The 14,250-nt window shown below is 34.4% G+C and overlaps 2 protein-coding genes and 1 pseudogene across 3 annotated transcripts in view; all 3 read right to left on the reverse strand.

Moving 5' to 3' along the window:
* The window catches only part of LOC148238572 (uncharacterized), a 31,491-nt gene extending 27,605 nt beyond the window's left edge, over positions 1–3,886 (reverse strand). The window contains exons 1-4 of the transcript XR_015811130.1: positions 3,829–3,886; positions 3,616–3,680; positions 3,476–3,551; positions 3,331–3,413 (exon numbers count right to left, since the gene is read on the reverse strand). The gene's annotated coding sequence lies outside the window, so the exon portion shown is untranslated. The remainder of the gene's footprint in view (positions 1–3,330; positions 3,414–3,475; positions 3,552–3,615; positions 3,681–3,828) is intronic.
* A 1,188-nt stretch (positions 3,887–5,074) lies between these two features.
* On the reverse strand, positions 5,075–6,138 carry LOC148238578 (uncharacterized; annotated as a pseudogene). Its single transcript, XR_015811158.1, has one exon. The product of XR_015811158.1 is annotated as an uncharacterized LOC148238578 (transcript).
* Positions 6,139–7,676: 1,538 nt separating this feature from the next.
* On the reverse strand, positions 7,677–10,152 carry LOC148238579 (uncharacterized). The gene is made up of 5 exons (XM_088195203.1): positions 10,095–10,152; positions 9,834–9,898; positions 9,694–9,769; positions 9,549–9,631; positions 7,677–9,470 (listed from the first exon to the last, which is right to left on the reverse strand). The coding sequence occupies exons 1-5, from the start codon at positions 10,144–10,146 to the stop codon at positions 7,815–7,817; spliced, it is 1,932 nt and encodes a 643-aa protein (XP_088051329.1). The 5' UTR covers positions 10,147–10,152; the 3' UTR covers positions 7,677–7,814.
* Between the last annotated feature and the right edge of the window lie 4,098 nt (positions 10,153–14,250).

The raw sequence follows: 14,250 nt of genomic DNA on the forward strand, positions 1-14,250 counted from the left end.
TGATTTTTGAATTTATTATATTTCTGCTATTTCTTTGTATATCTCTGATCTCATCTTTCATTATATTTTTTTGTATATCTCTTACCTCAGTTTCAAGTTTGTTTGCAATCTTGCTCAAGACAATTATGTGGAAATTATATTGGGTATTCAAGTATATATTAATTCTGATGCATATCTGTCATTAAGGTAAGTTTGCGACATATTTGTGAAAGAATATATGAAAATTTGAATGCTTTCCATTTATGTCATTCAAAGTCACAAATGTCAATATAGATTTGTTTATCTAATAAAAGAAGGAATGTAAATTTAAATCCTTTTCCACAACAAACACTTGATCGATTAAAAATTTCATTTATTTACATATGATACATTCACACAAATATAATTAATTTCAGAACCAAAACTTCTTAGACTTCTATGATTTAACAAAATGTTCGTCCAGTCACCATTTTCCGAGAAGCAGTTCTTTTTTTGTTTCTAAAAACTGTTTGCTGTTATAACTAGTCTCCACGCGTTTAAAATATTCATATTCATATGCATTATAATTTATTTTGGTAGTTGTAAAGAATATTGGTGTCACGCTCAGAAACCTATGGTTATAAATATTTGTGAAAGTGGCCAACAACGTTTTGCTACGTGACTACGTTTAAAAATTTAAAAGTTAATTTCTTATTGCATGTATATTTCCGCAACAAAAAGGTGGAGTCGGAGTCGGAGTTGGAGTCGTGGAGTCGTGGTGTTTTGGCCGGAGTTGGAGTCAGAGTCGTGAAAAATGAGCGACTCCGACCATTTTTTTAAATTATGAAATTTATGAATTTTTAATTGCGTAATAATGAATGTGTATAGCGTATGAATATTATTCGTGTAGAAAAACACCAAAAATACCTGATAAAATTAAACTTTTTTGAGTCGAAGTCGAAGTCGGGGTCGGAGTCGGAGTGGAGTCGTGTTGTTGGTAAATATCGGAATCGGAGTTGGAGTCGTGTTTTTTTTTAACGACTCCAAAGCCCTGCTTATAACACACAACAATTTTTTCCCACATTTCTAAGATTCAATGTCACAAACATATTGTTACGTGGGCCTATGTGAGGCCATTGGATAAGAGCTTTGCGAAATGAAAGCACGCGAATTATGTTTACACGGCATCCATTACTGAGGAGCGATAGCACTGCACCCAGAGAACGGCGACCGACGCGCCCTTACTGCCGATCTGCATGGGAGTCAAAGTCATGTGCGACAAAGCCGCGAGGGCCCGCGCATGCTCATCTCAATATTCACCCCTCAGATTGCAACAATATCTATGAGTTAGCATATGACTTGACAGATTGCTATCGCATTTGAATGCTTTTCCACATTTGAATTTATAAACATCGCTTTTAAATGCTTTTTTACATTTCTCATATTTAAGTTACAAACATCTCAGTTATCATTAATATTTTTTTTAGTTTTGAATGTATATGCACATTTTTCATATTTAAAGTCGGAGTTACTATATGATGTGAAAAATTTATTTTGTTTTTAAATAATTTTTCACATTTTCTGCATTTAAGTTACAGACATCGCTATGATTAAGCATATGGCTTATAAGTATAGATTTAGTTTTTAATGATTTTTTACTTTTAAAGTTACAAACTTTGCTATGAATTGTCATATGCCTTACAAGTATTTTTTTTTGTTTAAATGCTTTTCCACATTTATCACATTTAAATTCATAAACATCATGAGTTTTCATATGCCTTGAAAGGTTGTTTTTACATTTGAATGCTTTTCCACATTTTTCACATTTATAGTCGCAAACATCTTTATGAGTATTCATATGATTTATAAGATAGTCTCTAATTTTGAAAGCTTTTTCACATTTTTCACATTCAAACTTATAAATATTGCAATGTGTTTTTATATGAAAATTAAGCAGTATTTTGCTTTTAAATGCTTTTCTACATTTATCACATACAAATTCACAAACATCCCCTATGAATTTTCATATGCTGTGTAAGTAATTTTCTAAATTTGAATGCTTTTCCACAGTTTTCACATTTAAAGTCACAGACATCGCTGTGATATTTCATATGCCTTTTAAGAAGAGATTTACTTTTGAATGCTTTTCCACATTTATCGCATTTAAAGTCACAAACATCGTTATGATATAGCATATGCACTTTGAGAACGGGTTTAGTTTTATATGATTTTCCACATTTATCACATTGAAATTTATAAACATTGCTATGAGTAATCACATGACTCCGAAGTCCCGTTTTGGATTTAAATGCTTTTCCACATTTATTACATTCAAATTCACAAACATCCCTATGAATTTTTATATGCCGTGCAAGTGATTTTCTAAATTTGAATGCTTTTCCACAGTTTTCACATTTAAAGTCACAGACATCGCTGTGATATATCATATGCTCTTTAAGAAGATATTTACTTTTGAATGTTTTTCCACATTTATCGCATTTAAAGTCACAAACATCGCTATGATATAGCATATGCACTTTGAGAGCGGGTTTAGTTTTATATGATTTTCCACATTTATCACATTGAAATTTATAAACATTGCTATGAGTAATCAGATGATTACGAAGTCTCTGTTTGGATTTAAATGCTTTTCCACATTTATTACATTCAAATTCATAAACATTTCTATGAGTAATCACATGACTTTGAAGTATTTTCTTGGATTTGAATGCTTTTCCGCATTTATCACATTTAAATTCATAATTATTGCTATGAATACTCTTATGGGACCTAAGTCTTTTTTTGGATTTGAATGCTTTTCCACATTTGTCACAATCAAAGTTACAAATATTACTATGAGTTAACATATGCTCTAAAAATATGTATACAGTTTTGAATGCTTTTCCGCATTTCTCACATTTAAATTCATAAACATCACTATGAGTTATCATATGCCTTTTAAAAATTGGTTTAGTTTTGAACGCTTTTCCACATTTTTCACATATAATTTTATAATCATCAATATGACTTATCAGATGACTTGAAAGGTTGCTTTTAGTTTTAAATACTTTCTCACATTTTTCACACTTATAGTCACAAACATCGCTATGAATTAGTATATGCCCTTTAAGTAGGTGTTTACTTTTAAATTCTTTTTCACATTGTCCACATTTAAAGTCACCAACATTTATATGAGGTATGATTTTACTTTTGAATGCTTTTACACATTTTCCAATTTTTGTTTTAGAAGAATGACCAGGCAGGTGTACTTTTTCTGGTATCTGAAAATAAATTTTATTCATAAGCTAAATAGTAAATATTTATATATGTATTATATAAGAAAATTCAAATTTTAATATGTTGGACTATTACTTTGGTGACATTGTCAGTTTGTTGTGATAAATCGTTCACTTCAATAGTATTCGCCTTAAGTATATCTTTAACATCGTGCATTTCTGAAATAATATTAGAATTAATAATTGAAATATGAATCACAATATTGTAATGTATGTTTAACCTATTTCGAACATGTCTTTTACATCTTCTACGTATGTATCCTCGCTGTCATCGTATTCGTTTTTTACATTGAAGAACTTGAATAGAAAACACAATTTAAGATCATATGCATTAACTGTTTTACACGTTACGTTTCAATACCTCTACTTTACAACAAGTCTTGTCAATGAAATCTAACGTTTCTTCGTGGTTTTCCATGTCGATTTCTGTAAATATGAAGTTGATTACTTAAAGAGATCTTAGCTAGTAAACAAATTAGCGACGTGTGAAATGTATGCCATTGGCGAAAATACAAATAGTTTTGTTTATAACTTAAAGGCATATGGTGATTGCAATTGGATAAAATGTATATACCAATTTTGATAGACATTTTAAGCGAATTGACAGTTTAACACCAATGTTTGGTCCAAATACGACGAATTGTCATGCATGACAAATTTAATCGCTTTAGATATATATGTTTAAGACTATCAGTGCATGTTACACAGAATCAGAGGCGGATATAAAAACTGATTAAAGACTTACCTTGCTGTGAACGAATCAATGTTTCTTAAAAAGTAATTAAATTACAGTGAATTTTTTGAAATTATAATATTTATGTTTGTTTGGCTTTAAAGATTAAAGTGATATTTTTATTATTTAATGTTCTATTCATTTAAATTTTTAACTTGTCATTTTAGAATTAGAGTATTGTAATAGAAATCCAGGATAATTTTGTAATAATAGTAGTTTGATAAAATTTTGTTAATAAAATTGATTTTTTTTATTACATACAAAAATTACGAAATTTTACAAAATTAAACAATATTAATAGGTATTAGTCTAGTATTAACAATAAGTAACGATAACAAATGTTGTTATCGTTAAATATCGTTTATTATCAATTATACAAACGGTAATATTGATCAAACAATAAATTTCATTTATCGTTATCGACCATTATCGATAATAAATTTTTATATTGTTTTGTTTATTATCGATTCGAACAATTCGCTCCTTTGTACAAACCAATAGCTTTCGAGCTGTCTATTTGATTATTTGTGTCGTTCAGCTGCTGATTTTTTTTATTTTCAGCAATTAAATTTATATTAGTATTACATGTTTATCTAAACTATGAACATTTAAAGCGATATTTATTAATATTCCGATTTGAAATCACTAATTTTTACATGTGTGTATACTACACAGCACAGTAACGCGTATATTTTTTGCCACAGTAAGGGTAAGGTTAAAATTAACTGCTCTCGATTATTTTTTAAATAAGGCAAATATTCTATTAATCTTATAATTTAATTGCGATTTTGCTCTGCATATAATCGTGACCCTTCGTATTGGCTGCAAACTTTTCGCTTTCACTGATTCCGTGGCAACTTCGTCCTTGAGGAATTTGCGATAAATAGGTGAGTGAACCAGTATTTTTCTATGTTCAGTTGGTATCGGGTGATTCTCCCGAACTTGGAACGCAATAAACCCAAATGACTGGAAGCTTGGCATTGCGCAACGTATTTGGATTAAACTTTTAAAAATTATGGTATGCTTTTCCATATTTATCATTCAAAATAACAAATACGCATATAGGTTTGCATATATAACAATATAATTTATTTTAATTTAAATGCTTTTATACAAACGTTTTATTAATAAAAAATTACATTAATTTATATAATAAATTCATACAAACACATACAAATTTAATCCAAGAAACAAACCATCTCAGATTAATATAATTCACTAAAATTTTCGTCCACATGACATTATTTTATGAGAAGCAGCTCTTCATGTTTATAAGCTGCTTTATTCCTTGCCAGGTGGCTTTTATTTATGAATGCTTTTCCACATTTTTCACAATCATAATTATTATTATGACTCTTCATGTGTTTTGTAAGTAAAGATCTAGTTTTTGTTGCTTTTCCACACTTTTCACATTTAAATTTATAAATATCGCTATGTGTTATCATATGACATCTAATTAAGTTTTTGCTTCTAAATGCTTTTCCACATTTATCACATTTAAAGTTACAATCATCGATGTGAATATTCATATGATTTGAATGCTGATTTTTGATTTTGAATGCTTTTTGACATATTTCACATTTAAAGTTATAAACATCGCTATGAATCTTCATATGACTTGAAAGGGAAGTTTTGGTTTTGAACGCTTTTTTACATTTTTCACATTTAAAATTACGAACATCAATATGAATCTTCATATGATTTGAAAGTTGGATTTTGATTTAAAATGCTTTTTGACATTTTTCACATTTAAAGTCATAAACATCTCTATGAATCTTTATATGATTTGAAAGAGAATTTTTGGTTTTGAACGCTTTTTTACATTTCTCACATTTAAAGTCACGAACATTGCTATGAGTCATCATATGACTTGAAAGCTCATAATTAGTTCTAAATGCCCTACCACATGTTTCACATTCAAAGTTATAAACATTGCTATGAGTCATCATATGCTTTGAAAGTGAATATTTAGTTTTGAATGCTTTTACACATTTTTCACATTTAAATTCATAAATATCGCTATGTGTTATCATATGACATAAAAATGTTTTTTTGCGTTTAAATGCTTTTTTACAATTGTCACATTTAAATTTACGAACATTCCCATGAGTTATCATATGCTGTGAAAGTTTATTTTTATTATTAAATGTTTTTCAACAATTTTCACACTTATAGCCACATATATCAATGTTATTTATCATATGCAGTATAAAAAATGCTTTCTCTTCAAACGATTTTCCACATTTTCCGCATTTAAAGCCATAAATATCGTAATGAATTTTCATATGCTTTTTAATTAAAGGTTTACTTTTGAATGCTTTTCCACATCGGTCACATTCAAAGTTACAAATATCCCTATGACTTATCATATGATTTGAAAGTTTACTTTTACTATTAAATGCTTTTCCACACTCTTCATATTTAAAGCCATAAATATCATTATGAATTCTCATATGCCCTTTGAGTAAGGGTTTGCTTTTGAATGCTTTTCCACATTGGTCACATTCAAAGTTACAAATATCCCTATGACTTATCATATGATTTGAAAGGTTTTGTTTGCTTTTAAATGCTTTTCCACATTTATTGCATTTAAAGTCACAAATATCGCTATGGGTTTTCATATGCTTGATAAGTGCGTATCTAATTTTAAATGCCTTTCTGCATTTTTCACATTTAAATTCATAAAAATTACTATGAGTAATCATATGACTCTCAAGTCCATATTTATGTTTAAATACTTTTTCACATTTTCCACATTTAAAATTATAAACATCGCTATGAGTTACCATATGCCATTTAAGTGTGCGTTTAGTTTTTAATGCTTTTCCACAGTGGTCACATTTAAAAACACTTTTATGAGTCAGGTTTTTTTAAATTTTGAATGCTTTTACACATTTCCCATTTTTTGTTTTGGAAGAATAATCAGGCATACGTTGAACTCTAACGCGTTTTGCTTTTTCTGATTTCTAAAAATAAACTTTATTCATTAGAAAATATAGGTATATTATATTATACATTGAAATTAGAATATGTTGGACTATTACTTTGGCGACATTGTCAATTAGTTGTGATAAATCGTTCATCTCGATAGAATTCGCCTCAAGTATATCTTTAACATCGTGCATTTCTGAAATAATATTAGAATTAATAATTGAAATATGAATCACTATATATATATATGGATAATGGACAGCGAAGCATTCACGCAGATTGGGTGTTAAAGCAGCAGGAAGTTGATGCTTATTTTTCAAATAAAATATTTTTCTCTGATGAGGCATATTTCTATCTCCCTATGTTATTAAGCAAAATTGCCACATATGTGGTAAGTAAAAACCTCATGTGATTCACGAGGTATCATTGCATGTTCAAAAAGTGTCTAGTTTGTACGCATTGTGATCAGACCACGTCATTAGGCCTTACATTTTGAAAACGATAAAGTACAACTGTAGCAATCAATAGTAAGCGCTATAGGCGCATGATAACCGAATATTTTTGGCACAAAGTCGAAGATATTTCCGTGGAAAACACGTGGTTCCATCAAAACGGCGCAAATTTTGGCTACGTCAACTGGCCGCCAAGATACCCTAAAGATTATATATTTATATGCTTTTCCATATCTGTCATTCAAAGGAACAAATGTCGATATAGGTTTACATATATAGCAAAATAATTTATTTTAATTTAAATGCTTTTATACAACAGACATTTTATTAATAAAAAAACACATGCATTTATATAATACATTCATACAAACACATACAAATGTAATCTAAGAACGAAACCTTCTCAGATTTATATGATTCGTCAAAATTTTCATCCACAAGACATTACTTTTTGAGAAGCAGTTCTTCATATTTATAAGATGCTATATGACTTGACAGGTGGCTTTTACTTTTGAATGCTTTTCCACATTTTTCACACTTATAGTCATAAACATTACTATGAGTCTTCATATGACTTGTAAGTATGGATTTCGTTTTTGTTGCTTTTCCACATTTTTCACATTTAAATTTATAAATATCGCTATGTGTTATCATATGACTTGTAAGTAATTTTTTGCTTCTAAATGCTTTACTACATTTCTGGCATACAAATTCACAAACATCCTTATGAGTTATCATATGCTGTAAAAGTATTTTTTTATATTTGAATGCTTTACCACATTTTTCACATTTAAAGTTACAAACATCGCTATGAATCTTTATATGGTTGGAAAGTGTATTTTTGGTTTTGAATGCTTTTTTACATTTCTCACATTTAAAGCCACGAACATTGCTATGAGTCAGCATATGACTTGAAAGTTCATAATTAGTTCTAAATTCCTTACCACATGTTTCACATTCAAAGTTATAAACATTGCTATGAGTCATCATATGCTTTGAAAGTGAATATTTAATTTTGAATGCTTTTACACATTTTTCACATTTAAATTCATAAATATCGCTATGTGTTATCATATGACTTAAAAGAGATTTTTTGCGTTTAAATGTTTTTTTACAATTGTCACATTGAAATTTACGAACATTCCCATGAATTATCATATGCTGTAAAAGTATGTTTTTATTATTAAATGCTTTTTCACACTTTTCACACTTATAGCCACATATATCAATGTTATTTATCATGTGCTGTGTAAAAAGTGCTTTCTCTTCAAAAGATTTTCCACATTTTCCGCATTTAAAGCCATAAATATCGTAGTGAATTTTCAAATGCCCTTTAAGTAAGGGTTTACTTTTGAATGCTTTTCCACATTGATCACATTCAAAGTTACAAATATCCCTATGACTAATCATATGATTTGAAAGTTTTTTTTTGCTATTAAATGCTTTTCCACATTTATTACAATTAAAATCACAAACAACGCTATGAGTTTTCATATGGGTGAAAAGTGCGTATCTAGTTTTAAATGCCTTTCCGCATTTTTCACATTCAAATTCATAAAAATTACTATGAGTAATCATATGACGGGTAAGTACTTTTTTGTATTTAAATGCTTTTCCACATTTTCCACATTTAAAATTATAAACATCGCTATGAGTTACCATATGACTTAAAAGTAAACGTTTAGATTTGAATGCTTTTCCACATTTTTCACACTTATAGTTACAAACATTGTTATGAATTAAGATATGCCCTTTAAGTATGGGTTTAGTTTTGAATACTTTTCCACAGTGGTCACATTTAAAATCACAAATACTTTTATGAGTCATCATGTGACTTGAAAGTAATATTTTGGTTTTGAATGCTTTTTCACATGTATCACATACAAAGTCAAAAACATCACTGTGAGTTATCATATGACGTTTAAGGTCTGTTTTACGTTTAAATGCTTTTCCACATCTTTCACAAACATCACCAGTAGAAATGATATGCCTTAAAAGGTTTTTTTTTATTTTTAATGCTTTTACACGTTTTTCATTTTTTGTTTTGGAAGAATAACCAGGCATACGTTGAGCTTTAATGCGTTTTGCTTTTTCTGATTTCTAAAAATAAATTTTATTCATTAGTAAATATCGGTATATTATATTATAAATTGAAATTTGAATATGTTGGACTATTACTTTGGCGACATTGTCAATTAGTTGTGATAAATCGTTCATCTCGATAGAATTCGCCTCAAGTATATCTTTAACATCGTGCATTTCTGAAAAAATATTAGAATTAATAATTGAAATGTGAATCACTATGTTGTAATGTATGTTTAACCTGTTTCGAACATGTCATTTACGTCGTCTACGTATATATCCTCGCTGTCATCGTATTCGTGTTTTACATTTAAGAACTTGAATAAAAAAACGCAATTTAAGGTTATATGCAATAACAGTTTTAATGTTTTGTTTCAATACCTCTACTTTACAATGAATTCCGTCTTGGAAAGTAAACGTTTCTTCGTCGTCTTCCATGTCTATCTCTGTAAAGATTAAGTTGATTACTTACAGGGAATATCTAATTAACTAACAAACAAATCAGCGACATATGAGATGCATGTCACTATGTTAATAGAAATGGTTTTGTTTTTAAATTAAATTAATTGCATCTGTCAAGCAAAACTTTATATTTAACTTTTAATTACGATGAGAAAAATAAAATTATAGAATAGGATATACCAGTTTTGATAGTAGTAACCATAGTAAGCGTAGAATTGACAGCTAGCACCATGTAATCAAAGTTTGGTCAAAATACGACAAATTTTCGAGCATAGCGGATAAATTGCAGAATTTAAAACGCTGCAGATTTACATGGTTTATTAATTTATATAAAAAATACAAATTTGTGTTCTTAATTTATAAAAAAAAAATAGTGTGAAAAAATAGTTAAGGAAATAATAATTTAATCAAACCACTGTCTGTGCATTTGCAATGAAAACAGGGCATAAAGCACGCTAATTAAGGAGAAAAAATGCGACACATGCTCCCACCCTCCCATAAATAACTTCACGGTTGCTTGTTAAGTGATGAGAGAGAGAAAAGAGCGTGCGGCCACACGCTCCAGGTAGTAGAGCAAAACTCCACAACTTTTATATTTACATACATAAATATTTATTTTACAGTTATATTTTTAACTCAAATATTTTCGGAAGAAACGTACTTATATATATTTTTAGCGCAATAAAAAAATCGTGGTGACCTGTAACAATAAATCGCTCGATAACTCATCCTCGACCAATCTAGTATCTGAAGCGGTCGTGGGGTTACGCTTCTGTTTTGTAGTTATCGGCAGTCCGGTTGACGATCTGTGATAGGACGTTTGTACAGCGAACTGTACAAAGTGGCCCTTATGAAATCGTCCGGTACGTTCTTGACACGTGTTGACTGGGATCCTTCGACAGTCGTCGATATTAAACCTCGAGCGCGTGTCCTGGAGATGGTTGCTCGAACAGGAGGCGAGGTGTAGAATCCGTGTAGTCCAGTGAGTGTTGCAGCGTCAGAAGTCCTGAGTAGAATGTGTAAAGTGAGCCATTTGGTACCTCCTTATAATCCCGGTCGGGTGTGCAACAGTATCCCCACTCCGCGCGTTGCTTGCGGTGGCGGGGGTGCGGTGTGGTTGTACAACGCCACATAGTTCGGGCGCGCGGCTCAGCGGGACTTCACTTTCACTCATGCTGCGTTACGGACGGTCGTCTCGGGGTCCGCATCCCCACTCCGCGCGTAGCTCGCGGTGGCGGGGATGCGGTGTTTATTGTACGACGCCGCTTAGTTCGGGCGCGCGGCTCAACGGGACAATCACTTTCACTTTATGCTGCGTCACGGACGGTCGTCTCGGGGTCCCCATAGTACTCCCCCTCTTAGCAATTTACAGTTGCGGAATTTAACCAAGAGGAGAAGCTGAGGCTCGTTCAGACTGATGTGGTCTCGTGCGCAGCGTGGGTCAGTGCAGATGGAAGCAGAACCAGTTGGTTGATGATTGTGTGGACGTATGTACAGCGAACTGTACAAAGTGGCCCTTACGAAACTCTCAGCTAACGGAAAAGTAGGGGTCCGGGGTCCGTTTGTCACTTGTGCATGACATTTTCCTCCGTGTGCATACTTCTACCTTAAAATATAAAGAAAAATATTATTACTGCAATTAAAAAATATATTTCAAGATACTGGCTGTGTCGTTATCCGTATTTGTGAAGAGCTCGTCTGTCGTTTTGTTGAAGCTGTTGCTGGATGATCAGTCTTCCAAGCGGTTTGGGAATTTCACTCTTCTTCCGCATCTTGTCCGTTTGATTACGCATTCAGGCGGCTTCTTGTTCCGTGGGGTAGATTCCGCTGGTATTTCTTGAATAGGCGCCGTATCTTGATCCGTTGTTTGGATATAAGCCGGTTTCAAGCGGTCGATTGAAACGGTTTTCGGTTTGCCTCGAATATTCACTGTTACGCATTTGTCTGTTCTGCTAATAACAGCGAATGGTCCGTCGTATGGTGGCTGTAGTGAGCCTCGTTCTGCGCCATGTCTCACGAAAACGTGAGAGGTCGTGTGCAGGTCCTTGAAAACGAAGGTAGGACGTGGTCCATGTCGCTTGGGCGGTGTCGGTGTCAATTCGGCCATCCGTTGTCGTAGTCGTTCGGCATAATCAGGAGTCGGTGACGTGTAATTATGCGTACGTGGAGCCAAAAATTCTCCCGGTAATCGGAGAGGTTGTCCGAATACTAAATCTGCTGAGGTCGCTTTTATATCCTCTCGCCAGGCTGCGCGGATTCCCATTAAAACTGCGGGTAACGACTCAGTCCAATGCTCGTCTTGATGGCACATGAGGGCGGCTTTTAGTTGTCTGTGGAGCCGTTCGACCATCCCATTTGCCGCGGGATGATATGCTGTTGTCCTTATGTGTGTAGATCCGGTTGAGCGGGTCAATTCTTTAAACAGGGCGCTTTCGAATTGTCGGCCTTGATCGGTGGTAATGCGGAGAGGTGTTCCATAGCGGGAAATCCATCCGCTGAAAAACTCCTTTGCAACGGTTTCTGCAGTGATGTCTTCCATAGGAAAAGCTTCAGGCCAGCGGGTGAATCTGTCGACGCACGTTAACATATACTTTTTCCCTTCAGATTGTGGAAGAGGGCCGACGAGGTCAATGTGGATGTGTTCGAACCGTCCCTCCGGGGACGGGAAACTGCCAATCGGAGTGGAAACATGGCGAGAAATTTTCGATCGCTGGCATTGTTCACACTCTCTAGCCCATCGTTTGCAATCGGTGCGCATACAGGGCCAGAAAAATTTCTCTGCGACGAGTTTGGTTGTCGGTCGTCCTCCAGGATGCGATAAATTGTGGCACAATTCGAAAGCTTGTCTTCTAAATTGGAGCGGTAGATATGGTCGCTCGTTGCCGGTAGAGCTATCGCACAAAATTGTCGCATCGGATCCAGGAATGTTGACGGTCCGCAAATTGGTGTATTTCTCAATTTCCGGATCTGCTGATTGTTGGCGCGACAGATCTTCGTAATTTAAAGACTGCACGCTTTCTATTCTGGATAATGCATCCGCCACAACGTTATCGCTGCCCGAAATGTGTCGGACGTCGGTTGAAAACTGCGCGATGTAGTCGGTGTGACGGAATTGTCGAGGGGAAACTTTGTCGGGTTTCTGTCTGAATACATACGTCAGCGGTTTGTGATCGGTATGTATTGAAAATTCTCGTCCTTCGATCATGTGACGAAAATGTCTCACTGCTCGATATATGGCTAGCAACTCTCGATCGTAAGTGCTGTATCGAGTCTCCGTTGGTGAGATTTTCTTCGAGTAAAAGGCAAGTGGTTGCCATCCATCCGGTGAATGTTGTTGAAGCACTGCGCCGATAGTCCTGTCCGAGGCGTCAGTGAAAAGTCCGAGTGGTAAACTTGGGTCAGGATGCACTAAGCAGGTGGCGTCTGACAAACCTTGTTTACACGCCGTGAAGGCTTTTTCCAAATCTTCACTCCACGGCACCGGGTCGTTGTTGGATTTACTTCCCTTCAGTTGATCCGTGAGAAGTTGTTGATTCGCGGACGCACTAGGGATAAACCTCCGGTAGAAATTTAACATCCCTAGGAAACGTCGTAGTTTCTGCATGGTGTCCGGGCGGGGAAAATCTGCAATGGCTGCAACCTTTTCCGGCAGTGGCCTGGTGCCTTCGTGGGAAACGCGATATCCCAGGAAATCAACTTCTGTTTTTCCGAAAACACTCTTCGCTGAATTGATTAGCACTCCGTATTCCTTTAGTCGGCCGAATAGCTGCCGAAGGTGTTCCTCGTGCTGTTTGTGGTTTTCGGATGCGACGAGTATATCGTCGATGTAGACGAAACAGAAGTCGAGTCCTCGAAGTGCTGAGTCCATAAATCGCTGGAACGTCTGTGCTGCGTTGCGTAGGCCAAACGACATAAAGGGGAACTCATAAAGTCCGAACGGTGTAGATATTGCAGTCTTCTTAATGTCCTCCGGAGCCACAGGTATCTGATGGTACGCCCGTACCAAATCAATTGTGCTGAAGATTTTCTGGTTCGCCAGTGCGTGGGCGAAATCCTCAATATGTGGCACGGGATAGCTGTCGGGTATTGTTCTTGCGTTAAGGGCTCTATAATCTCCACAGGGTCGCCATTCGCCAGGAGTTTTCTTCGCGACCAGGTGAAGAGGCGATGACCATGGGCTGTCAGATGGTCGAACGATTCCGTCGTTGATCATTTTCCGGAATTCCTCTTTGGCGATGTGGTACTTCTCCGGAGCTAGTCGTCGAGGGCGATTTGAAACTGGAGGGCCTGAACTGGTCCGGATGTGATGCACTGCTGAATGTTTCGGCTGAGGTCG

This window comes from Plectrocnemia conspersa, unplaced genomic scaffold, assembly GCF_051122295.1.
Source record: "Plectrocnemia conspersa isolate PC_06_02 unplaced genomic scaffold, ASM5112229v1 ptg000001l, whole genome shotgun sequence".
Taxonomy (NCBI): domain Eukaryota; kingdom Metazoa; phylum Arthropoda; class Insecta; order Trichoptera; family Polycentropodidae; genus Plectrocnemia; species Plectrocnemia conspersa.